The sequence below is a fragment of the Heterocephalus glaber genome, unplaced genomic scaffold (genome assembly GCF_053883595.1).
Source record: "Heterocephalus glaber isolate CG9 unplaced genomic scaffold, H.glaber_assembly_v1.0 deba00001764, whole genome shotgun sequence".
Lineage (NCBI taxonomy): Eukaryota > Metazoa > Chordata > Mammalia > Rodentia > Bathyergidae > Heterocephalus > Heterocephalus glaber.
In genome coordinates, this window is record NW_028258461.1 from 10,183,753 (window position 1) to 10,209,660 (window position 25,908).

General features: G+C 38.5%; 1 protein-coding gene across 5 annotated transcripts in view; it reads left to right on the forward strand.

The window, feature by feature from the left end:
• Arhgef6 (Rac/Cdc42 guanine nucleotide exchange factor 6) overlaps window positions 1-25,908 on the forward strand; it is a 133,129-nt gene that overhangs the window by 32,296 nt on the left and 74,925 nt on the right. For all 5 annotated transcript variants that reach the window (XM_013078686.3, XM_087202127.1, XM_087202128.1 and 2 more), the window contains one exon: window positions 10,572-10,642. In XM_013078686.3, coding sequence (XP_012934140.1) covers window positions 10,572-10,642 — 71 coding nt within the window. The remainder of the gene's footprint in view (window positions 1-10,571; window positions 10,643-25,908) is intronic.

Consider the following 25,908-nt stretch of genomic DNA (forward strand, 5'->3'; position numbering starts at 1 on the left):
TGGGGAGTTGGACTGCAAATACATAGAACAACATCTCTCATCTAGCTCCCGTTCTTGTCTTCTAATCTAGACTCAGTAGTCATAGTGATTCTTTCAAAGTGTAAGTTGAAACTGCGTTGGTGGGGCACACCTGAAATTCCAGCACTCTGGGAAGCTGAGGCAGAAGGATCACAAATTCAAGCCCAGCCTGGCAAATTAGGAACTTACGGAGACCCTGCCTCACAACAAATATAAAAAAGGCAGCTAGGGGTGTAAGTCAGCGCAAAGGTCCTGAGTTTAATCCCCAGTAGCTCATGCGTGTGCATGCACACACACACAACTTGGGTTGCTCCTTATCTGAAAAAGGATGAAGGCCAAGGTTATCACAGTAGCCCCCTAGGCCCTGTAGGATCTGGCCCCTGTGGCCTCTGGCCTCCTCTCTGACCTCTCTCCCCTCTACTCTTTCCACTCAGCCACACTGGTGCCTATGCTGCCCACACCTGACTGGCTCCTGCATCTTTGCTGCCTGTCCTTCCATCCAGGACATTCCCCAATCTCAGTGTGGCGGCTTCTCTCACACTGTCTGTGACTGCTCACTTGTCTATTTTACCATAACGCTTTCTCTGGTCACTAGGAGAAAATCAAACCCTATCCATCTCCCTTGATACCCTTACCCTACTTTATTTTTTCTTTATAATTTCTCTCCATCTAACATACTATATATTTGCTTATTTATTTCATTGACTATATCTTACCATTAATATATTAACACCATAAAAGCAACAGTGTTTTGTCTGTTTTGTTTATGTGCAGTGAAAAATCTGTAAAATGAAAAAGTGTTGTGGGGTAGGTAATTAAATTCTATCCATTGAGTACCTCCTATTCCTCATGGACCCTGCCTCCTGGGACCTTCTAGGTTAGTAGTCAATACAGGTCTACACACGACTAACTGTAACAGGATACAACAGAGCACACGGACAAAGGGACAAAGGTCTTCTTTTTTATTAGTACATGTTTGCAGTACATGAAGTTTACATTCATCTTAGGAAGAAGGTACTGTACTTAACATATCTTGATTCTTTTTATTCCCCCTCCCTCTCCTACCTTTCTCCCTCCATCTTTAGATCTCCTTTCTCCTTTTAAATTGTTATCATTTTAATTCATGCTTGTGACATATAGTGTTTATATTCATTGTGGGTATTTGGTACATATACATGACACATCTTAAATCTTTTTATATCCACCTCCTTGGTCTCTTGGACCCTTTTCCCATTTGCAAAAATCTGTCTCTCTGATTCCTCTTATTGATCTCATTTTGCCCTTTATTTGTACTTTGCATTACTCAAATGAGAGAAACCATACTGTATTTAAGCTTGTGTATCTGATTTATTTCACTTAAGATTATGTTTTCCAGGTGTATCCATTTTCCTACAAATGTCTCAGATTTATCTTTCTTTATAGCTGAGTAGTATCGTGTCATGTGTAGATACCACATTTTCCTTATCCAGTTGTCTGTTGATGGAAATACAGGCTGCTTCTAGTATTTAACTATTAAGTAAGATGCTCTTGGAACAGTACAAAAATGATTCAGATAACAATAACCTAAGTGGGAGGAAGCACTTGAATTGGGTCTTGAAAGATAGGAGAAGATTCTGACTAGTAGAAGTAGGTTAGAGAGAGCTAGTAAGTTAGACCATGAAGGTTGGGAGGCATAACCTAGGTGGCAGGATGATTTGCACTGAGAATTAGGTGCATGAAGAGAACAACTAGGTTCTTAAATTAGGGCCCCAGAAAGAGGAGAGTCAATGTAGTTTTTAGCAGAAGATAGCAAGTGGTTTAGGAAGCTCTTTCTAGCAGTCGTGTGGGGGCTGGATTTCAGGGAAGTGATGGGCATAACCAATGAGGATGTACAGAATCCAGTGGAAACTACTGCTGAAGTCCAGGCAATCTAGACCATGATGTGGACTCCTCTGGGTGATAGTGGGGAGGAAGAGAAGTGGCCAGGTGCAGCAGATACTGCTGAAACAGAAATATAAAACTTGCCAATGATGAGTTATGAGGACAAAGGAAGAGGTGAGGATAACTCCAAGTCTGGAGGTCCATCTTGTCACTGAACTTCTCAGGGCAGGCACTGTCCACTGTCACCCACCTAGCCATCCAACAAAGATATTAGTTTCTGTCCTGGGCATTTGTAAGACATACAGGCATAAAACACAACTCTTGCCTGTAGGGCGTTCGTAGTCTAGTGCGAGAAAATATCATTGGCATACAGTATGTCATAAGTTTATGGATAGAGTTAGTACATGGTATATGGAGAGTGAGGGAAAGAAGAGGGTACTTAAGTCATCCTGACAAGCAGGTCAAGGGGAACTTAACTGGGAACTTAATCATCCTTGCACCCCTTTCTGTCTCCATTGTGCCTCCCATGGTGCTTTAGACATCAGGAACGTTTGCTATGTGCTTGCTATGGGTTGGGTATTGTTTGAGTGTCTCCCTCAAAGGGTCAAATGTTGGAAGCTTGGTCAGTAGTGTGATGGTGGTGGGAGGTACTGGGACCTTTAAGAGGTTGGGCCTAGTGGGAGGTGATTAGGTCATGGGGCATTACCCTCAGAGGAGATTAATATAGATCTTGAAGTAGCCTTGCTAGTTGCCACGAGAGGAGGTTTTTATAAAAAGTAAACCTGGCCCCTGAATCTCTCTGATTTCTTATCTCACTACATGGTCCGCCCTTCTGTGGATGACTGATTCCCTTTCTATTTCTCTGATGTATTGTGACCTAGCCAAGGGACCCCTTATGAAAGGTTAACAGATGAAGCTATTCAGACTTGGACTTTCAGCTTCCAAAACTGCGAGCTAAATAAACCTCCTTTTTTTATAAATGCTCCCTTCAAGTATTTTATTATAGTAACAATATGGACTAATATGGTTCTGAACTCCATTTTTAGAGAAGACTGGAGGAGGTTGTTTTGTGTGTATGTTTTGGAGGTTAGTGGCGGTTGGTAATGCAGATGATTTACTGTTTTAGAGTTGTTGAAGGGAAATGTAGCAAGTCATACTTCAGAAGTTGTCCAGCAATCACTATGGATATGGAGCACAGAAGAGAGTTAAGGCCTGGAGATGAAACAGACAAGGGGCACTATGAGGTGGTAGACAGTATAGTGTAAAATAGACCGCAAATCATCAGTGTTTGAAGACACAGAGTGCATTAAAGATGGGGAAAGACTTAATGGAGGAGAAGGGTGTGAACTGAATGATGAAAGATGGGTAGGCTATATGTAGGCCCAGGAAAGAGGGAAGGACAAAGTAAGTCATAGTGATAGCTTGGAAAAAACAAACTATGGAGGTTCTGTGGTAGGACTGAGCAGAGTAGCCTTGAGGGAAAGTGAACGGGATTAGCATAGTGAAGAAAAATGTCTTTGAGGGGAAGTTTAGGTGAACCATAAATCTTTGTTAACCTGAATTCTTTTCCACCCCAACTCTTGTCATCTCCATAAAACAGTGAGTAAATCCAGACCTATCTAGAGTACTGCTGTGGTTCATTTAGATTCAATGGTTTGCTGTTTCATGTTTGGTGTCAAATATATTGTCAATTTTTATTTCTTTCCATGAACTCAGTACTGATGGGTAGGCTTAGAAAAGATTTCAGGGAGGTTGAAAAAAATGGCTCAGATAAAGAAAAGATTTCAGGGAGGTTGAAAAAAATGGCTCATAGATAAAATGCATACTTCATAGTAACAAAACTTTTAGAGTTTTAAATCTCATTGTCACACAACCCTTTGGGCCATTGATGAAGATGAATTAGCAGTGGAACTGAAGAACTTCAGTGACCTCTGTATGCTTCCTATTTGGTCAAACGTGGTCATTCAGATAGTAATTTTGACAAATTCATACACACAACTCAGGGGAACCCTTCACCTTGGCACTTCACATCCTTTTGGAATTTCCCAAAAGCAAAACAAAACAAGCCCGGGTTGCAACCACTGTGGAAATCAGTATGGAGATACCTCAAAGAACTAGGACTGGAAGTCCCATTTGACAATGCTATTCCACTGCTGGGAATCTTCCTCAAAGAATTAAAAGAATCATACCACAGTGATGTATGTGCACACATGTTCATAGCAGCACAGTTTGTGATAGCTAAAACTTGGAAACAGCCCAAATGCCCATCAACTGGAGACTGGATAAAGAAAATGTGGTTTTTTTATGAAATGGAGTACTACTCAGCCATAAAAAATGAGAAATTAGAGACATTTATAGCTAAATGGATGCACATTGAGGCGATACTCTTAAGTGCAATAAATAGGACACACATATATAAATACCGAATAGTTTCTCTGGTGTGAGAAACTGAAAGTGTAAATGAGGACTAAAATGTATGATAGGTGATGTGAAATAGGATTTAAAGGGGCAAAGGGGAAGGAAGTGGGAGGGCTAGGGGAAAGGAAAGAAGGGAATGGGATTAATATGAGAAAATGGAAAAATAGGAACAAAATCTTTGTAAATAGGGAGGAATGGAGGGGTTGAAGGGAGGGCTGGGCAAGGGTGAAGAATAAGAACCAAGAGAGATTACGTAAAGGTGCAAATTTCCAATGATGAATGTCATTATATTGTATACCTAAAATGTACCAATGATTAGAATGAATAATCGATAATGCAACATAGGAAGAAAAGGTCCAAAGGGGTAGGGGTAGTGGGAGGGGCAGGGGAAAGGAAAGAAGGGAAAGGAAAAATGCTGAGAAATGGAAAAAATGGAAATAAAGTCTTTGTAAATAGGGAAGGGTGGAGGGGGTGAAGGGAGGGCTAGGAATGGGGAAAAAATAAGAACCAAGATGCATCATGTAAAGGTACAATTCCCAGTGAGAAATGTAATTGTGTTTTATACCTACAATGTACCCGTAAAAGAATTTAAGAAAAAAAAAAGAGAGTATGGACAGCATTTGCATTCTCATGATCAAATTAATGAAAACAAAACAAAACAAAACAAAAAAACAAGCCCAGGGTGATAGAACCTTCACCTTGCAGAGTGCCATGCCTGGGAGGGCTGCATTGTTTTCCTCCCTTGAACTTGTTATCAACAAGAGCACTTAGTACTCTGGTAAATTTGCCCTTCAGGAGTGGCATTTAAGTTTTGGATTCCACTGTAGCTCTTGTCTAGAGTTAACTATGGCCACACCTGTGGGGACAGCTACTACCCGCTCTTGGAGAGCAGGCTGATTTCAGAGGGTGTATAGCATAAAGAACCATTCACTTCATATTATAGATAGTTAGGAAATAGGATATTTAAGTATAAAACACCCCCCTCACACACACAAATACACAAATATCCTTTCAGCATGAGCCTCAGGCTGAAGGTAGAATAATTAGGCCTTTGTGATTAGGAGGATAAAAACCTCTCACCAAGACTGATATGTGAACAATGGTGACATCAAGAAGCCATTAATACCAGTTTTGGTTGACTAAGTCTGGATTGTTTATTATACGAGAAAAATAAGCCCTGTTTTGCACAAAAATATATTTTTTCAAAGATCTCACTTCATAGAAAATACATGTCTAAGCCACAGAAGATATATTAAGGGCTTTTGCTCCTTTATTTTATTTGAGTCAGACACATTTTGAATGAGAAAATTAGTCATTATACAATTTTGTGTTCTCTTTTTAAAATCAGTGGTAACCTATAAACTGTGTTTCTTATACATCAAAATAATTTCTGCCAATGTATTAGTAGCATAGTAAATTATATATCTTTTCTACTTTTGTCTTTGTTACCTAGAAAGGCTAGGGATTTTGTTAAGATTTTTGCATCAACTTTTTCTGACAAAATTTCCATGCCAAGAAACTATTGAGAAAAGTGTGATTGGAGAAGATATTTTAAACAAATTCTCTTTTCTCCAGGGGATTCTGTAAAGGGGTCATTAAATCCTTCTAAGTTTGTTTTATTAGCAAGCAAATATAGATACCAATTGAGAGGATTATTAGGTACATGATTAATTAAATTTGTATTAAGGCCGATTAAGAAGTCACTCTTCCTGCTCATTATACCAAATCTGGAATTGAGCATTATATTTAGACTTCCTGTTTTAATCTCCTGGGGGTATCACATAGATGCTCTGTGTTCAGAAAAACTGTTTGTCACTAGATTTCTTTTTGTCCTATCACCATCAACAGGCAATGGGAATCTGGACATGAGAAAAAAGGGGAAAGAATCAAAAGTGGATTGGGAAGGAGTCTTCACATCAGGGTTACGAGGGTTTCTTTGCCTCTGTGTAACACTATTGTTGTTTGCTACTTTATGCCAAAAAAGCTATATGAATTTTTCTTTATATTGACTGATCCTTTTTCACTGACTGAACCGCATTGACCGATGTTTTCATTTCTCTGGATACACGACTGAAGAGGTTTATGTCTGCTTAGGCCACTTTGAACTACTCCCAGGGTCTGCGCTTGTCTCTTCTGAAGCTCCAGATACTTACTCCTTCTCTACGTGTTACTAAGTGTGGCTTTCAGAGAGAACTTCAAGTGGGGAGAGTTGTGGCAGGAGTGGGGGTGGGGCACAAAGGAGGAATGAAAGGCTGCAAACTATCACTGAGCTGTTTTTCTATTTTGTAACCCCATTTTGACTTTTTTCATGAAGACACTTGTTTGCAAGGGCTACATTATTTTTTTTAATTTTTATTTTATTGGTACATTTTAGGTATACAATGTAATGACTCATTATTAGAAATTTGCACCTTTACATAGTCTCTCTTGGTTCTTATTTTTCCCCCTTCCACTGCCCTCCCTTCAACCCCTCCACCCCTCCCGATTTACAAAGACTTTGTTTCCATTTTTTCATTTTCTCATATTAATTCCATTCCCTTCTTTCCTTTCCCCTAGCCCTCCCACTTCCCCTTCCCCTTTGCCCCTTTCCTGTTTCACATTATCTATTATACCTTTTAGTCCTTATTTGCACCTTCAGTTTCTCACACTAGAGAAACCATTCGGTATTTACACGTGTGTGTCCTATTGATTTCACTTAAGAGTATGGCCTCAATGTTGCTGAATTTTATTTGCCATTTTGTTTTGTTTTGTTTTAAAGATAAGGTCTTCTATATGCTTCCGGCTGGCCTTGAACTCACTATGTAGCCCAGGCTGGCCTCAAACTCTCAGTGATCCTCCTGTTTCAGCTTCTTCAATGCTGGGAGTACAGGTGTGCACCACCATGACTAGCTATTTTGCCAATATTTTGTTAAGGTTTCTCTGCATCTATGTCCATGAGGGCTATTTGCCTGCAGTTTTTTTGTGTGTGTGCTGTCTTTCTATGGCTTTGATGTCAGTGTGCTAGTGAGCTCATAAAAGGAGTTGGGAAGTGGTCTCTTATTGTCCCTAAGAGACTTATGGAATTGATTCTGAGGCATCCCTAAATATTGGATAGACTCCCCCAATGAAACTATATGGCCTAGAGATTTCTTTTTCTAGAGTTTTGAATTTACAAATTCAATCTGCTTAATAGTTGCAATTCTATTCAATCATCTATTTCATTTTGGGTGAGTTGTTTTTGTTTTCTGAGGAACTGGTTTGTTTCACATCAAATTGACAAATTTATGTGTGTAGCGCTGTTCACAGTATTCTCTCATTTTTCTTTTGATATCTGCCGGGCCTGGTGTAATATCCAGTTTCATCTCTAAAATTAGTAGTGTGCGTCTTCTGTCTTATTTTCTCCCTCCATCTTGATGATTTTACCAGTCTTTTCAAAGCAGCAACTGTTTCTGCATCATGGCCAGTCATCCCAGAATCTCCAAGGCTGCCACTTCTTTGTTTTCAATTTGTTACTCCTCCATTCTACTTTACATAGTGAACATTTTATTTCAATTGCAATTAGCCATTCCTGTGGCCTTTCCTTTCCTCTTTGGTGTCTTGCAGGCATTCCATTACTGTTTACTCTTCCTTTTGACCTTGATTCTGAAAGGTGATCACCTCTTTCTGGTATGTCTAAAAAGTTTCATTTTTATTGGGGCTGGTTTAAATGATAATTGTATGAAACAACACAGCTCTAAATAAAACCATTATATTATAGCTACATTGTAGGAAACCTGCCTATAATAACCAAAGAATTTGATAATTGCTAATTTTGAATAAGACATAGTACAACACCATGGTGTATTGGAAAGAACATCAGGTGTGGCAGTGGGATACATAGGTTCAGGTTCTGGCACTGTCACTTATAGTGTCAAGCAACAGACAGGTGACTGCATTGCTCAGGTTTGCCCCAGGGACATCTTGTGAAGCCACTAGTGGATTGAGGTGGATCCTGAAGCAGCCTAAGTTTTTCAAAAACTGGCAGTATTTACTTGTTAACCTCGGGGAATGACAGACTTGGCTTTCCTTGCTGCTTTTTTGCCTTAGTACCACTCTACCTGGCCTGGCCCAGCTGGAAGATTCACTGTCATAGGTCCGGAACTGCCTCGAGCATTGCCATTTCTGAAGCAGTGCTTCTGCAATCCTCCCCACCTAGAAACCTCTGCTTTCTTCTCACCTGTGTATTCTAGCCACTGTCGAGGGGCACGTTAAGTACCTCATGCCCAACAAAGTCTTCTCTGGCCACCCCAGGTCAAATTAATGGCTGCTCTGAGCTCCAGGCACGACCTCTGCTTACGCCACCAACCAATCCTTTCAGTAGGTTTGTCTCTGGGAATTTTCTTGATGAGGAGGACAGGCTCTTATCAAGACATACCTGGGTTTTAACCCTGGTTTTGCCATTTCTTAGCTGTGTGACCTTAGGTAAGTGACTTTACCTCCTTGAGCCTTAGTGGCCTCCTCCGTAAAATAAGAAGATGAACTCTGCCTGTTAGTATAGATTTAAAGATCAAATAATGTGTCTTAAAGCTATGTAGTGCCAAGTAAATACCAGGGAGATTTTAATAAAACAATAGTTAAAGTCAAAGTTAAATGGGAAAATATTCACAACATAATGTTGTAATAGGAGAATTACAAGATTATAGGTAAAGTAAAAAAGACCTGCATGTGTGTGCACGCACATGCATGCATGTGTGTGCACGCACATGCATGCATGTGTGTGTTCACACATGCATACATAAAAACAATGGGAAGGCACACTTTAAAATGTTACTCTGGATGATGGTTGGTTCTGTTTTTTCTTTTATATATTTTGAATTTTTAGGATAAGACTATAATGATTTGTAACTTAAACTATTATTTGAAAAAGAAGAATCAACGTCTGATGATATATTGTTATTTGGCTATTTATACTCCATTGTACTTCAGAAAGGATTTAAAGCAGTGTACAATACAGCAATATAGGATTGAAATATAAAACAAAAAATGTAAGAGAAAATAAAGTTAGGAAGATGCTATGCATCTTTTTTTTTTTTGTGCCAGGGGTCAAACTCAGGACCTTGAGCTTGTGAGGCAGGTGCAGCACCACTGAGCTAAATCCCTGACCCTGAATCTCCTAAGCATTTATGACTATCTCCTGAGTTTTAAAAGAATGTCCTCTGTCATGAGTTTCATGAGAGAGACTAACTTTGTAAAAGAAAGGTAGCATTTTACAATATAATAATATTAAGATTACATAAAAAGAATCTTCTGATAGTTTTCATTGAGTTAAATATTCTGATTATTTTATTGTTGGCACAGTGGAATATAGCCCCAAGAAAGGCATATGAGTTCACATGGAAAACTGTGGTGAATATTTACATCACAAAAATTATCTTTAGTGTGCTGTTGTGGCCGCCTCAGTGTCCTGAATCAATTTAAACATTTAGCTTTCATGGTCACATTGACTTTGGGGAAGACCCAGAAGTCGCATGGTGCCATATCTGGTGAATAAGGTAGATGAGGACACACTTTGATGTTTTTATGAGCCTACTTTTCTGTTGGATGGCACTGGGCAATGGCGTTGACTAGATTTTTGATCGTACCTTGTAAAGACACAAAATAGGACTTCCAGAACTGCTAAAGAAATTGGCATGAATGATGGAATAAGTGTGTTCAAAACAAGGGAGAGTATTTTCAATGGGGGTTAATAGCAATGTGTCTTTTAATGTAATAATTTTTTTATTTTTTTGGTATGAGGGATCGAACTCGGGTCCTTGCACTTGCACAGCAGCCGGCAAAACCACTGAGCTAAATCCCCGGCCCTGTAATAATTTTTTTAAAAAATTAAACACATATCAGTTTTTTATTAGCCCTTAAAGCTGCTGTTAGTTATATTATGTTTGTACAGTAATTTGCAAGTTATAGATATACATTTGGTCAGCACTGGTTTCGCTTATCTGTTTTGAATAAGTTGAGTGGAGAGACAGACTATAGTAAAGAAACCTGAACTGGGACTGAAGTCCTTGCCCTGGCCCTGCTGGTGACTAGCTGTCTTATTACTTATCCTATTACTCCCTCAGAAATTGGGGAACCTGGACACGAAGAGCTGACTTTGGCCATGTATGGTTTAGTGAAGTTGTATTTTCATTTGTTTAGGAATATATATTGCCCTTGATCCTTCTACTCTAATCGTTATTAGTATGTTAGTTGACCTGTATTATAAAGTGTTCATCATACAGTTGTATGTTATTAACATAACTTGAATGTTTTTTTCACAGAGAGACCTCTCTCCCCTAAGGGTGTCAAAGGATTTGAAACTGCTCCACTTACCAAGAATTATTATACCGTGGTGAGTGTTCAGATCATGAACAAAACTTTTCTTGACTCTGTATGGAAACTTTTCACTTGTCAAACCATGGATGTATTGAGGTTGCACAAAGGAAAGACTGGATGAAGTTGCATTGCTAGGTTCTAGTGCCATTTGCATTATAATGGCACTCTTCTTCCTGTAAGATTCTTACTGGTGCCTAGTGGTTTTACATCCATTGCACTGAAAAATTCAGACATAGCACAAAGATTCAGAACAAGGCCTATTAAAACAGCAGTGAAAAAAAGATTGGTTAATATGTAGACATTAGGATGAAATTCAGCTGTTAAACATAGCCTTACCAAATATTTAGATGAATTCCCAAGTTCCTCTAATGCAATAAGTTTTAAGTGATTGTGTTCCGTGATTTTACCTTAGAATAAATTAATCCATTATATTCTCTGGAATATGATCAACTTTATTCTTGAGGTGAGCCCAAAAGGAAGATGGCCCTTTGGCACAGAAGGAAGAATGAAATGGCCCTGGCTTGAACACAGATATGTCAAACTATAATAAATAGAGCATGTGCAATACTCAAAATGAGTTCCTGCTTGAAAGAGAAATCACACCATTCTCCTTAATCTACTCTCTGCTTTCCTTCATGTCTCCTTTCCAGACTTGGCCCCGTCACTAATGAAAAGGTCAAGTCAACATTACCTCTAAGCTGCCCTGTCTGGTAGCCTCGGGATCTTCCCTCAGCTCTGCTGAAATACAGCTTCTGTTTTTCCCCAGTGTTCTGTGGGCATTTGTACTGCATGCTCATTTCATTTTGTGCATAGATAAGGAGTTTTTAATTATCTCTATACAGGTATGTGAATGTCATTTGGTTTGCAAAAATTGAATTTCACTCTTCAGTGAACTTGTTCTATAATGATGACATAAGCAGTAGGTGATATGAAAAACCAAGAAGGAACTTCCATAGGTAACATGAACAATAATCATAGGGGAACTATTTTGTTAATATTTTTCCTTTTGAATTCCCAAGGTTAAAATATACGATCCAGCAGACCTAGGGTTCCTTCTCCTTCATCTTGCTTCCTTTCTGATGACTTTTAGCTTCCAGGTGACCTCTAATGATTTAATTTTGAAAGAAAGGGTGTAGTTGAGTGATTGATGAAAATGGTACCATGATTTCTTCTTCTTGTGGTTTGGGAGCCTACCATTTGCTCTGCTTTGGATATCACTCCGTGTTCTGAACCTATCAATTTAAAATATTGTTGGGAGCTAGTTTTGTGTGTGTGTGTGTGCATGTGTGTTCATGTATGTGTGTAACTCAGTGGTAGTGAACTCACCTAGCATGTATGAGGTCCTAGATTTGATCCTTACCACCACACACACGCAGAATATTGTTGGGATTGTCCAAAGCATAGTGACGTTTGTGATTCTTATAGGCTTTGTATAAATCCTCCATATGTTATATATAAATTCTGGAGGTACCACTGTTTGTATAACCTACCTCCTATTGGAAAACATGTGCATTGTTCCTATTTCTCTGCTGTTATGGACAGTTCTGCAGTGGACACCGGTTAGAGATATTGTAACTAGATATAGATGTGAAGAGATTTTTGTTGGTTGAGTGTTCTTTTTTCAATCCATATTTCTTTAGCTTTGAGTAGCTAGACAAAATTTTAGTGGCAATCCAAAATACATCCAGAGTTTTCTTTTTTCCCCATTTTTTTAAGACAGGGTCTCTCTATGTAGTTCAAGCTGGTCTTGAATTCACTATGTAGTCCAGGTTGGCTTCAAACTTGTGGTGATCCTCTTGCCTCAGCCTTCCAAATGCTGGGATTACAGGCCTGTGCCATCACACCCAGCTATGTTCAGTGTTCTGATTGTCCTCCTAATGTGTGTTGAATGCTTGAAAGAAATAAAAAAATCCTATCCCACACATGGGATTTAGAGAACGTTCATCCATGTGAAAAGGGCCTCCATCTGATTTTGTACTAACTCTTCTCTGTAAGGATTATTAATTATATTCGTTTTCAATTGCTAGATCTGTATGAATACTAGTGACTGATTTTTACTCAGTTTTGAAAAGAAATATAACATTTTTGATTATATAACTATCTAAATATTATTAAAATAAGACAATACAGAAAAGTATAAAGAAGAAAATATCACCTTTAATCTTAGCATTTGGAAATTATCATTGTTAACATGGGGATAAATCTCATGCCAAACTATCTTTGAGAAAACATATGTGTGTGCATGTAGAAAACCTGTGTGTGTGTGTGTGTGTGTGTGTGTATGATGGAACCCATGTCCTTAGACAAGCACTGTTATCACTGAGCCCTTATATTTATATTTTTAAAAAATGAAAATAGGAGCTATGTGTTCATCATTATTTATCTTTCATGGTGATTTTTCTGTTTCCACAATCCAACAATAATTGTCTCTGACCAGACCTATTTTTATACTCTTTCATTTGGTGAGTACTTGCTAGTCCAAGACTCCATTTTGGCACTATATAAGTCAAGTTTCCAGATGTTAGGGGACAGAGAGAGAAAGAGAGAGAGAGAGAGAGAGAGAGAGAGAGAGAGAGAGAGAGAGAGAGAGAGAGAGAGAGAGAGAGAAAGAGAGAGAGAGACTGACTCACTCTGGAAGCTGAGAAATTCCATATCCTGATGTCTGAAAGCTGGAAACCCCAGAAAGCCAGTGGTATAATTCTGTCTGAGTCTGAAGGCCTGATAACCAGGCAGCTGATGGTATACATTTCATTTTGAGGGCAAGAGAAATCCAACGTTCCAGCTTAAGTAGTCAGGCTGAGATAATTCTATTTTCCTCCACCTTTTTATTCTATTCAGGTCCTCAAAGGATTGGATGATCCCCACCCACATCAAGGAGGCCATCTTCATTACTAGTCTACTGATGCAAATGCTCATCTCACCAGAAACCCCCTCAAAGCACACCCAGAAATACTGTTTAGCTCAGTGCTATATCTGGGCACCCTGTGATGCATTCAAGTTGACACATAAAATTAACCACCACATGCTATAAACTTGGACAGGATAGAAACCTCTTGGAATTTGAAAGTCTACATACATTCTCCCCACTTTTTCACATTTCTAAGGAATCGTCTGCTGACTTCAGCTGCACCTAGGCCTTGGTATAACTCTGGTCCAGTGTCAATTTTGAAATGTTAAGAAGTTCTCCAGTGTGACCAAGGTGGCTTTATTTATTTTTTCTTAAATTCTTTTATTGGTACATTTTAGGTATACAATGCGTTTACATTTATCATTGGGTGCTTGTATCTTTACATGATGTATCTTGGTTCTTATTTTTTCCCCATTCCCTGCCCTCCCTTCACCCTCTCCACCTTTCTCTATTTCCAAAGACTTTGTTTCCATTTTTTCTTTTTCTCATAATTTTTCCTTTCCCCTACCCCTCCCACTTCCCCTACCCCTTTGGACCGTTTCTTCCTATTTCACATTATCAATTATTCATTTTAATCATTTTAATCCTTATTTACATTTTCAGCTTCTCACACCAGAGAAACTATTTGGTATCAAGGTGGCTTTAGCCACCTAGCTTAGACCTGCACCTGCCGTGAGGCATGGTTAATATAAGTAACAGGCTTGACTGCTGCTAGCCTGTTGTTTTGAATGGGAGCTTGGCATCCTTTAGGGATGTGACAGCCCAGAGGAAGCTTCTGTTGACTCTGACCTTGGTCCTTCAGCGTCCTCAAACTTTGTGCCCTATGTTAAACTAGTTTCACTATTGAGAAAAACATTTTATTTTTCTATTATTTTTGAATAATCTGTTCATTGACTTTCTTTGCTCACTATAATTTGATGCTATGTTCCAGGGAGGATTAAAAAGTAAAGAAGGGAAAAAAGAAACGATGCAGCTTAGTGGCCAGCCTTAACTTGTATGCAGTACAGATAGTCCTCATTTAACAACCTACCTGTCTGATGACTGTTCGGACTTATGACCCACTGCCCAGACTTACAACCCATCTTTTTATTTTGTACAGTTTTGTACATCTTCTTTATAGAGCCTCAATGTCTTTTTAAAATTATTCTTTTATTGGTACATTTTAGGTATACAACACAATTACATTTCTCATTGGGAATTGTACCTTTATATGATGCATCTTGGTTCTTATTTTTTCCCCATTCCTAGGCCTCTCTTCACCCCCTCCACCCTTCCCTATTTACAAAGACTCTATTTCCATTTTTTTCATTTCTCATCATTTTTCCTTTCCCTTCTTTCCTTTCCCCTGCCCCTCCCACTGCCCCTACCCCTTTGGACCTTTTCTTCCTATTTTACATTATCAATTATTCATTCTAATCATTGGTACATTTTAGGTATACAATATAATGACATTCATCATTGGAAATTTGCACCTTTACATAGTCTCTCTTGGTTCTTATTTTTCACCCTTGCCCAGCCCTCCCTTCAACCCCTCCAGTCCTCCCTATTTACAAAGATTTTGTTCCTATTTTTCCATTTTCTCATATTAATTCTATTCCCTTCTTTCCTTTCCCCTACCCCTCACACCTCCTTCCTCTTTGCCCCTTTAAATCCTATTTCACATCACCTATTATACATTTTAGTCCTCATTTACACTTTCAGTCTCTCACACCAGAGAAACTATTTGGTATTTATATATGTGTGTCCTATTTATTGCACTTAAGAGTATCGCCTCAATGTGCATCCATTTAGCTATAAATGTCTCTAATTTCTCATTTCTTATGGCTGAGTAGTATTCCATTTCATAAAAAAACCACATTTTCTTTATCCAGTCTCCAGTTGATGGTCATTTGGGCTGTTTCCAAGTTTTAGCTATTACAAACTGTGCCGCTATGAACATGGGGAAGCATATATCACTGTGGCATGATTCTTTTAATTCTTTGGGGAAGATCCCCAGCAAGGGAATAGCTGGGTCAAATGGGACTTCCAGTCCTAGTTCTTTGAGGTATCTCCATACTGATTTCCACAGTGGTTGCACCAGTCTACACTCCCACCAGCAGTGGAGAAGGGTTAATCTTTCCCCACAGCCCAGCCAGCATTTGTTATTGGTTGATTTCATGATAGCAGCCATTCTTTCTGGAGTGAGGTGGAATCTCAGCGTTGTTTTCATTTGCATCTCTCGAATGACCAGTGATGTTGAACATTTTTTCATGTATTTATTTGCTATTTCTACTTCTTTGTCTGAGAAATGTCTGTTCATTTCAGATGCTCATTTTCGGATTGGGTCTTTAAATTTGGGAGGTCTGATCTTTCTAAGTTCTGTATAGATTCGAGATAGTCGACCTTTGTCTGAGGAAGAGCAGGTGAAGATTTTTTCCCACATTGTGGGTTGTCTCTTCATACTGCTGGTGGTTCCTCTTGCTGTGCAGAAGCTCTTTAAGAAGCAGAAATCCCACTTGTTGATTGTTTGTGTTAGTTCACGGGCAACTGAGGTTTTGTTCATAAAATGTTTTCCTACACCGATGTCTTCAAAGTTCTACCTAACCTCTGTTCCAGTCGGTTCAGCGTTTCTATTTTAATATTTAGATCTTTAATCCATTTTGATTTTAGTTTAGTGCATGGCAAGACATATAGGTCTAGTTTTAATCTTTGGCAAGGAGAAACCCAATTGAAACCCAATTTTTCCAGCACCATTTATTAAAGAGGCTATCTTTCCTCCAGTGAGGGTGTTTGACTCCTTTATTGAAGATAAGATGGTTGAGTGTGTCTGGAGTTGTTTCTGCATCTTCTAATCTGTTCCACTGGTCCTCAGGTCTGTTTCTTTGCCAGTACCATGCTGTTTTTATCACAGTAGCTTTGTAGTAGAGTTACAAGTTGGGAATTATGATACCCCCTGCCATGTCTCTGTTGGCTAGAATTGCTTTTGCTATTCTGGGTCTCTTCTTGTTCCAAATGAATTTTTGGATTGTTTTCTCAAGGTCTGTGAAGTATGCTGCTGGGATCTCAATTGGAATTGCATTAAATCTATATACCAGTTTTGGAAGTATTGCCATTTTCACTATATTAATTCTTCCTACCCAGGAGCAGGGGATGTCTGTCCATTTTCTGATATCATCTTCAATCTCTCTTTTCAGAGTGCCATAGTTTTCAGAGAAGAGGTCTTTGATTTCTTTCGTTAGGCTGATTCCTAGGTATTTCAGTTTTTTGGATGCTATTGTGAAAGGAATTATTTGCCCTATTTCTCTCTCGGTGAGTCTGTCATTGGTATAGAGGAAAGCTATTGATTTTTGTGTGTTGACCTTGTAACCAGCTACTTGACTGAATTTGGTTATTAAGTTTAGAAGACTTTTGGTGGAGTTCTTGGGGTCTTCTATATAGAGTATCATGTCATCTGCAAATAAGGACAATTTGACTTCTTTATTTCCTATCTTTATTCCTTTTATTTCTTTCTCTTGTCTAATGGGCGTGGCTAGTGTTTCCAAAACTATATTGAACAAGAGTGGTGATAGTGGACATCCTTGTCTTGTTCCTGATTTTAGTGTGAAGGATTTCAGTTTTTGACCATTTAGTATGATATTGGCTGTTGGTTTTTCATAGATGGCTTCTATCAGTTTGAGGTAGAGACCATCTATTCCAATTTTTTGTAGGGTTTTTATCATAAATGCATGTTGGATTTTGTCAAATGCTTTTTCTGCGTCTATGGAGATCATCATATGGTTTTTGTCCTTGGCTCTATTGATATAGTGTATTACATTGATTGATTTTCGTATATTGAACCATCCCTGCATCCCTGGGATGAATCCCACTTGATCAGGGTGTATGATCTTCTTGATGATCTTCTGCATTCTGTTTGCCAATATCTTATTAAGGATTTTTGCATCTATGGTCATTAGTGAGATTGGCCTATAATTCTCTTTTTCAGTTGGGTCTTTCTCTGCTTTGGGGATCAAGGTGATGCTTGCTTCCAGGAATGAATTTGGGAGTATTGCTTCCCTTTCAATTTCATTGAAGAGTTTAAACAGTAGTGGCAGCAGTTCCTCTCTAAATGTCTTGTAGAATTCAGCAGTGAAGCCATCAGGGCCTGGGCTTTTCTTAGGTGACAAGTTTTTAATTACGTTTTCAATTTCATTGTTTGCTATTGGTTGTTCAGAATTTTTAGGCCTTCTCATTCAACTTTGGTAATTCATATGTATCTAGGAATCTGTCCATTTCTTCTGTGTTTTCCATCTTATTGGCGTATAGTTTCTGGAAGTAGGTATTGATGATCCTCTGGATTTCTGCTGGATCTTTTGTAATTTCACCCTTTTCATTCCTAATTGCATGGATTTATGCCTTTTCTTTCCTTTTTCTGATAAGGTTGGCTAAGGGTTTGTCAATTTTGTTGATTCTTTCGAAGAACCAACTCTTGACTTCATTGATTTTTTGTATTGTTCTCTTAGTCTCCATTGCATTGATTTCTCCTCTGATCTTTATAATTTCCTCCCTTGTATGAGCTTTGGCCTGCTCTTCTTTTTCTAGAAGCTTGACATTCAGCCTCAGGTTCTTTAATTGGGCTCGTTCTATTTTCCTAATATGCATATTCACCGGTATGAATTTCCCTCGTAAGACTGCTTTCATTGTGTCCCATAGATTCCGATATGTTGTATTGTCATTGGCATTTAATTGAAGGAACTGTCTGACTTCTTCTTTAATTTCCTCTGTGACCCATTGGTTATTCAGAAGTGTGTTGTTCAATTTCCACATGTTTATGAAATTTTTCGAGTTTCTTTTGCTATGGATCTCCAATTTCATCACACTATGGTCTGATAATATACAGGGGATAACTTCAATTCCTTTGCACTCACTTAAACATGTTCTATGTGTGAGTATGTGGTCTATTTTGGAGAATGACCCATGTGCAGCTGAGAAGAATGTGTATTCTGATTTTGTGGGGTGGAAGACTCTGTAAACATCTGTTAAGTTCATTTGTTCAAGAGTTCAATTGAGTTCTAGTATCTCGTTACTTATTTTTTGTCTAGTTGATCTATCTCTTTGTGACAGTGGGGCATTGAGGTCCCCCACTACAATTGTATTAGTGCATATATGACCTTTCATGTCCATTAATATTTGTTTTGTATAGTTGGGTGCACTAGTGTTTGGTGCATAGATATTTATGATTGTCATCTCTTCCTCTTGGATTCTTCCCTTTACAAGGATGTAGTGTCCTTCTTCATCTCTCTTAATCAGTGTTTGTTTGAAATTTACTTGATCTTCAAAGAGGATAGCTATTCCTGATTTTTTTTGGTTTCCCCTCGCATGGAGTATTGTTTTCCACCCTTTAAGTTTCAGTCTATGAGTTTCCTTTTGAATGAAGTGTGTTTCTTGTATGCAGCATATTGTTGGATTTTGCTTCTTGACCCATTCTGCCAGTCTGTTTCTTTTGATTGGTGAACTGAGCCCATTAACTTTGGTGGTTATAACTGAAACGTATTGACTTATCATTGTCATGACTTTTGTTTTTGTTCAGTTCTCCCCCTTTACATTTAATTTCTTGCCGCACCAGATGGGTTCATTCCGTTTTCCTTTCTGGGGTTGTGATTCTCATTGTCTGTTCCTCTGATATTATCTAAAATGTTTGGAGTGCTGGTTTGTTATTCATGAAGTTCCTAAGAGTGCTCTTTGTCATGAAAGTATCTTATTTCTGCATCAATTTTGAAAGATAGTTTTGCAGGGTACATCAATCTGGGTTGGAGGCTGTTTTCTTTTAGGGCTTGGAATATGTCACTCCAAGCTCTTCTTGCCTTGAGGGTTTGTGTTGAGAAGTCTGCTGTGATTCTGATGGGCTTTCCTTTGTATGTGACTTGTTTCTTTTTTCTAACTTCTTGTAGAACTTTGTTCTGTTGAGTTTCTGGAATCTTAACAATTATATGCCTATGTGTAGATACTTTTTGATCAAGGCTATTTGGAGTCCTATATGCCTCACTTATCTGTATGTCAAGCTCTTTTCCCCTGCTTGGGAAGTTTTCTGCCATTATTTCTGTGAAGAGTATTTTTATGTCATCTGCACTCTCTCCTGTTTCTTCATTGAGCCCAATCAGTCTTATGTTATTCTTCTTTGCATCATCTAGCATCTTCTGGATTGATTTCTCATGTTCCCTTATAATTTTGAAGCAATTTTTGTTTTCCTGGTCACTAATTGCAATCTTATCTTCTATATCTGAAATTCTGTCCTCACATTGGCTCATTCTGCTGTGTAGACTTTCAGTGGAGTTTTTCATGTCCTGGAAATCTATTTGCATCTGTTTTATGGATTCCATTTGTCTCTTATGTTGGGATTCCATCATGTTCCTGAGCTCCTCTCTAGATTTATTAATCATGTCTTGCACTAGGGGCACAATTTCTCCTTTTATCTGAGAAATTATTTCTGATTTCATTTTTTCCAGATCCCCTTTTGTTGCCAGTTCAGTGGGTCCAGGTAGTTGAGTATCAGAGTGTTCCATCTCATTTCCCTTTGGGGTTGCTGTAGGTGATCTGGAAGTCTGGTTTTGAGACTTATATACGTGTTTTCTCATTTTGACTGGGGGGCGCAGGGGGTGCTGTTGGTGCCCACGCAGCTCACCTCCTCTGAGCTGGGAAAGGTGGGCCAGGGGCCGAGAGTGGCAGTAGGGATGGTGGCCCAAAAGCCCCTTCCTCTGTGCTCGGAGTGGCGGGATGTTTGGTGGCCTGGAAGCCCCTTCCTGTGGACCAGGAACAGTGGGATGGTGGCTCAGAAGCCCCTACCTCTGGGCAGGAATTCTTTAAATGCTCAGAACTTGATTAGCTCCAGTACAATTGTCTGGTGGTCCAGTGTCCTGTGCATCTTTGTAGTGTGAAACCAGGTGGCTGTACAGAGAAGGGGCCAAAGGAGCAGAGGGGTCCAGTGGATTGCCGCCGGGGCATGGGCTGATTCGGTGTTTTCAGTGTGACTGGCTACCTCAGGACTGCGTCCGCAGACCTGCCTGTCTGCAGTGGGCTGATTTGGTGTTTTCAGCATGACTGGCGACCTCAATGTCTTTTTTTTAGTGCTGTACACCTTGTTTATACAGTACTGCAATTTTCCCTGATTGTACTGTACAGCACAGTACTGCAGTTTCATGTTCTGTTCTGTATTACAGTACTGCATGTAAGAGTTATGCAAATAAAAGCAAAGTCATCAAGTTGGAGTTTCCTTTGGCCATCTCTTTGTTCTGAATATTGTAATGTACATACTATATGCAATTCCTCATTTAGCAACCAATGCACTGAACAAGCTAATTGCAGAAATGTCTATACTTGAATATTGGCATCCACGGTCTTATCGGGAAGGCAGCGTAGACATGAGAGCATCAGCTACATGGCAGAGAAAATGAAATTTTGAAGTGACCTAAGATAGGCAACTCAAAGAGTGACTGAGGAGCTTTTGAATCAGGTGCACCTGGGGAGCTTGTTAATAGTACCGACATCTGGTACCCACAGCTGACTTGCTGCTCAGATTCTCTGTCTATAGATCCTAGGAAACAGCGCTTTAAAAAACCTTCCCCACCCTTTCCTCAACCTCCTTCCTTTAACACGCAGGTGGGTGTGTTGCTGTCTTAATCTGAAACCTGAGGACAAATAAGGGAATGTTGAATGGAGGAGGTAGAATGCAAGACCTGTATTAGAAAAAAAGTCAGAACTTAAGCAAGCAGAGAAGAGCTGAAAGGGAATTATATGAGCAAATTTCTCCAAACAATGGGCATAACTGCAATTATGAGGTGTGATTGAAATATACAGTAAATATTTAAATTTAAAACATAATAAAAGATAAATTGCCATTAATCTCTCAAAATACTCCCCCTTGCTTTGAATGCACTTATCTCATTGCTTTTGCCATTTTCTGAAACAGTACTGTGTCTTTTTTTTTTTTTCTTTTGCTTAAATTCTTTTATTGGTGCATTTTAGGTATACAATACATTTGCATTATCTTTGGGTGCTTATACCTGTACATGATGTATCTTGGTTTTTATTTTTTCTCCATTACCTGTGCACCCTTCACCCCTAAACCCTTCCCTATTTACATACTTCGTTTCCATTTTTTTTTTTTTCTCATAATTTTTCCTTTCCATTCTTTCCTTTTCCCATCTCCACCCACGACCCCTACCCCTTTGGACCTTTTCCTATTTCAAAGTATCAATTATTAGTTATTAATCCTTTTAATCCTTATTTACACTCTCAGTTTCTCACACTAGAGAAACTATTCGGTATATACACATGTGTGTCTTATTTATTTCACTTAATAGTATGGCCTCAGTATGCATCCATTTAGCTATAAATGACTCTAGTTTCTTGTTCTTTATGGCTGAGTAGTACTCCATTTTATAAAAAAACCCACATCTTCTTTATCCAGTTTCCAGTTGATGCGCACTTAGGTTGCTTCCAAGCTTTAGCTGTTATAAACTGTGCTGCTATAAACATGGGTACACATAAATATCTGTGGTATGATTCTTTTAAATCTTTTGGGAAAATACCCAGCAGGGGAATAGCTGGGTCAAATGGGACCTCTAGCCCTAGTTCTTTGAGGTATCTCCACACTGATTTCCATAGTGATTGCACCACTCTGCACTCCCACCAACAATGGAGAAGGGTTCCTCTTTCCCCACACCCCTGCTAGCATTTGTTATTTGTTGATTTCTTGATAGCAGCCACTCTTTCTGGGGTGAGGAGGAATCTCAGTGTTGTTTTCATCTGCATCTCTCGAATGACCAGTGATGTTGAACATTTTTTCATATATTTATTTGCTCCTTTTACTTCTTTGTTTGAGAAATGTCTGTTCATTTCAGATGCTCATTTTTGAACTGGGTCTTTGAATTTGGGGGGTCTAATTTTTTTCAGTTCTTTATATATTCTAGATAGTAGCCCTTGGTCTGAGTTACAGCTGTTAAAATTTTTTTCCCATATTGTAGGTTGTCTGTTAGCTCTGTTGGTAGTTTCTCTTGCAGTGCAGAAGCTTTTTAATAAGATGAAATCCCAGTTGTTGATTCTTTGTGCTAGTTCCCATGCTACTGAGGTTTTGTTCATAAAGTCTTTTCCTATGCCCATATCTTCAAGAGTTCTACCTAACTTATCTTCCAGCAAGTTTAGTGTTTCTGTCTTAATATTTAGATCTTTAATCCACTTAGATCTTAGTTTAGTGCATGGTGATAGATATGGGTCTAGTTTTAATCTCTGGCAGGTTGAAATCCAGTTTTTCCAACACCATCTATTAAATATGCTATCTTTCCTCCAGTGAGGGTGTTTGGCTCCTTTGTCAAACATGAGGTGGCTGAGTATGTCTGAAGTTGTTTCTGCATCTTCTAATCTATTCCACTGATCCTCGGGTCTGTTTCTTTGCCAGTATCATGCTGTTTTTATCACAGTAGCTTTGTAGTACAGCTTCAAGTTGGGTATTTTGATACCCCCAGCCATGTCTCTGTTGGCCAGAATTGCTTTTGCTATTCTAGGTCTCTTCTGGTTCCAAATGAAATTTTGGATTATTTTCTCTAGCTCTGTGAAGTATATTGTTGGAATTTCAATTGGCATTGCATTGAATCTATATAGCAGTTTTGGAAGTATGGCCATTTTCACTATATTAATTCTTCCTACCTTGGAACAAGGGATGTCTTTCCATTTTCTTATATCCTCCTCGATCTCCTTTTTCAGGGTGCTGTAGTTTTCAGTGTAGAGGTCTTTTGCTTCCTTTGGTAGATTGATTCCTAGATATTTCATTTTTTTGGATGCTATTGTAAAAGTAATTGTTACCCTAATTTCTCTCTCAGTGAGTCTGCTATTTGTGTACAAGAAGGCTATTGTTTTTTGAGTGTTGACCTTGCATCCAGCTACTCTACTGAATCTGTCAATTAAGTCTAGAAGTCTTTTGGTAGAGTTTTTTGGGTCTTCTATGTAAAGTGTCATGTCATCAGCAAATAATGACAGTTTAACTTCTTCCTTTCCTATCTTTATTCCTTTTATTTCTTTCTCTTTTCTAATTGCTGTGGCTAATGTTTCCAGAACTATATTGAACAAGAGTGGTGATAGTGGGCATCCTTTTCTTGTTCCTGATTTTAGCATGAAAGTTTTCAGTTTTTGATCATTTCGTATGATGTTGGCTGTTGGTTTTTCATAGATAGCCTTAATCAGGTTGAGATAAAGACCTTTTATTCCAATTTTCTGTAGGGTTTTTATCATGAATGGGTGTTGAATTTTGTTGAATGCCTTTTCTGCATCTATGGAGATGATCATATGGTTTTTGTCCTTGACTCTGTTAATATAGTGTATTACATTTATTGATTTACAGATGTTGAACCATCCTTGCATCCCTGGGATAAATCTGACTTGGTCAGGGTGTATGATCTTCTTGATGACCCTCTGTATTCTGTTTGCCAGTATCTTGTTGAGGATTTTTGCATCAATATTCATGAGGGAGATTGGCCCGTAGTTCTCTTTTTGGGTTGGGTCTTTCCCTGGTTTTGGGATCAAAGTAACACTTGCTTCCAGGAATGAATCTGGAAGCCTTGCTTCCCTTTCAATTTCCTTGATGAGTTTAAAGAGTAATGGCGTTAGTTCTTCTTTAAATCTCTTGTAGAATTCAGCAGTGAAGCCATCAGGATGTGGGCTTTTCTTTGTTGATAAATTTTTTATTATATTTTCAATTTCACTCATTGTAATTGGGGTGTTTAGAATTTCTATATCTTCTTCATTTAACTTTGGCAATTCATATGTGTCTAGGAATCTGTCCATTTCTTCTGTGTTTTCCATTTTATTAGAGTACAGGTTCTCGAAGTAGTTATTGGTGGTACTCTGGATTTTTGCTTGTTCTGTTGTGACTTCCCCTTTATCATTCTTAATTGCATGGATTTGAGTCTTTTCTTTCCTTTTTTGATAAGGTTGGCTAAAGGTTTATCGATTTTATTTATTCTTTCAAAAAACCAACTCTTTGATTCATTAATTTTTTGTATCGTTCTCTTAGTCTCCATTGCATTGATTTCTGGTCTGATCTTTATAATTTCCTCTCTTGTGCAGGCTTTGGGTTTGTTATTCTCTCTTTTTCTAGGAGTTTGAGGTTCTGCATTAGGTTATTTGTCTGAATTCTCTCTGTTTTCCTAATATGGGCATTCACTGCTATGAATTTCCCATCTAGAACTACTTGCATTGTGTCCCATAGATTCCTGTATTTTGCACTGGCATTTTCATTTACTTGTAGAAACTGTCTAATTTCTTCTTTAGTTTCCTCTGTGACCCATTGGTTGTTCAGGAGGGTGTTATTCAATTTCCAGGCGTTTGTGGGAATTTTGCAGTTTCTCATGTTATTGATCTCCAATTTTATTGCACTATGGTCTGATCATATATAGGGGGTAATTTCAGTTCTTTTACATTGACTTAGACATGTCCTGTGAGCTAGCATGTGGTCTGTTTTGGAGAATGACCCGTGTGCAGGTGAAAAAAATGTGTATTCTGATTTTGTGGGGTGGAACACTCTGTAAATATCTATTAATAAAGTTCATTTGTTCAATAGCTTGGTTCAGTTCTAGAATTTCGTTGTTAATTTTTTGTCTAGAACATCTGTCTATTTGTGATAGTGAGGTATTGAGGTCCCCCACGACAATTGTATTAGTGCTTATTTGATTTTACATGTCCATTAATAGTTGTTTTGTATAGTTGGGGGCATTCGTATTTAGTGCATATATATTTAGGATTGTCATCTCTTCCCCTTGGATTGTTCCCTTCACAAGGATGTAGTGACCATCTTTGTCTCTCTTAATTAGTTTTGGTTTGAAATCTACTTTGTCTGCAAATAAGATTGCTACCCTTGCTTTTTTCTGGGTTCCTGTCCCACGGAGAGCCATTTTCCATCCTTTTACTTTCAGTCTATGAATTTCTTTTTTAGTTAGGTGTGTTTCTTGTAGACAGCATATTGCTGGATTTTGCTTCTTAATCCATTCTGTCAGTCTACTTCTTTTGATTGGTGAATTGAGGCCATTAACATTGATAATTATAATTGAGAGATATTGACTCATCCTTGTCATGATGTTTTACTGTTGTTGGCTCTTATTTCTTTTTCCCCCTTTCCCTTTAGTTTCTTACTTTGTCTGGTGGCTTCCCTCTGTTGAGCCTCATGGAGCTGTGACCTTTGTTGCCTTTTTCTAGGATATTGTTAAGAATTGTTTGGAGTGCTGGTTTGGTGTTCATGAAATTTCTCAGGTGTTCTTTGTCATGGAAGTATCTAATTTCCCCATTGATTTTGAAAGATAATTTTGCAGGATACAACAGTCTAGGTTGGAAGTTTTTGTCTTTTAGGGCTTGAAATACTTGACTCCAGGCTC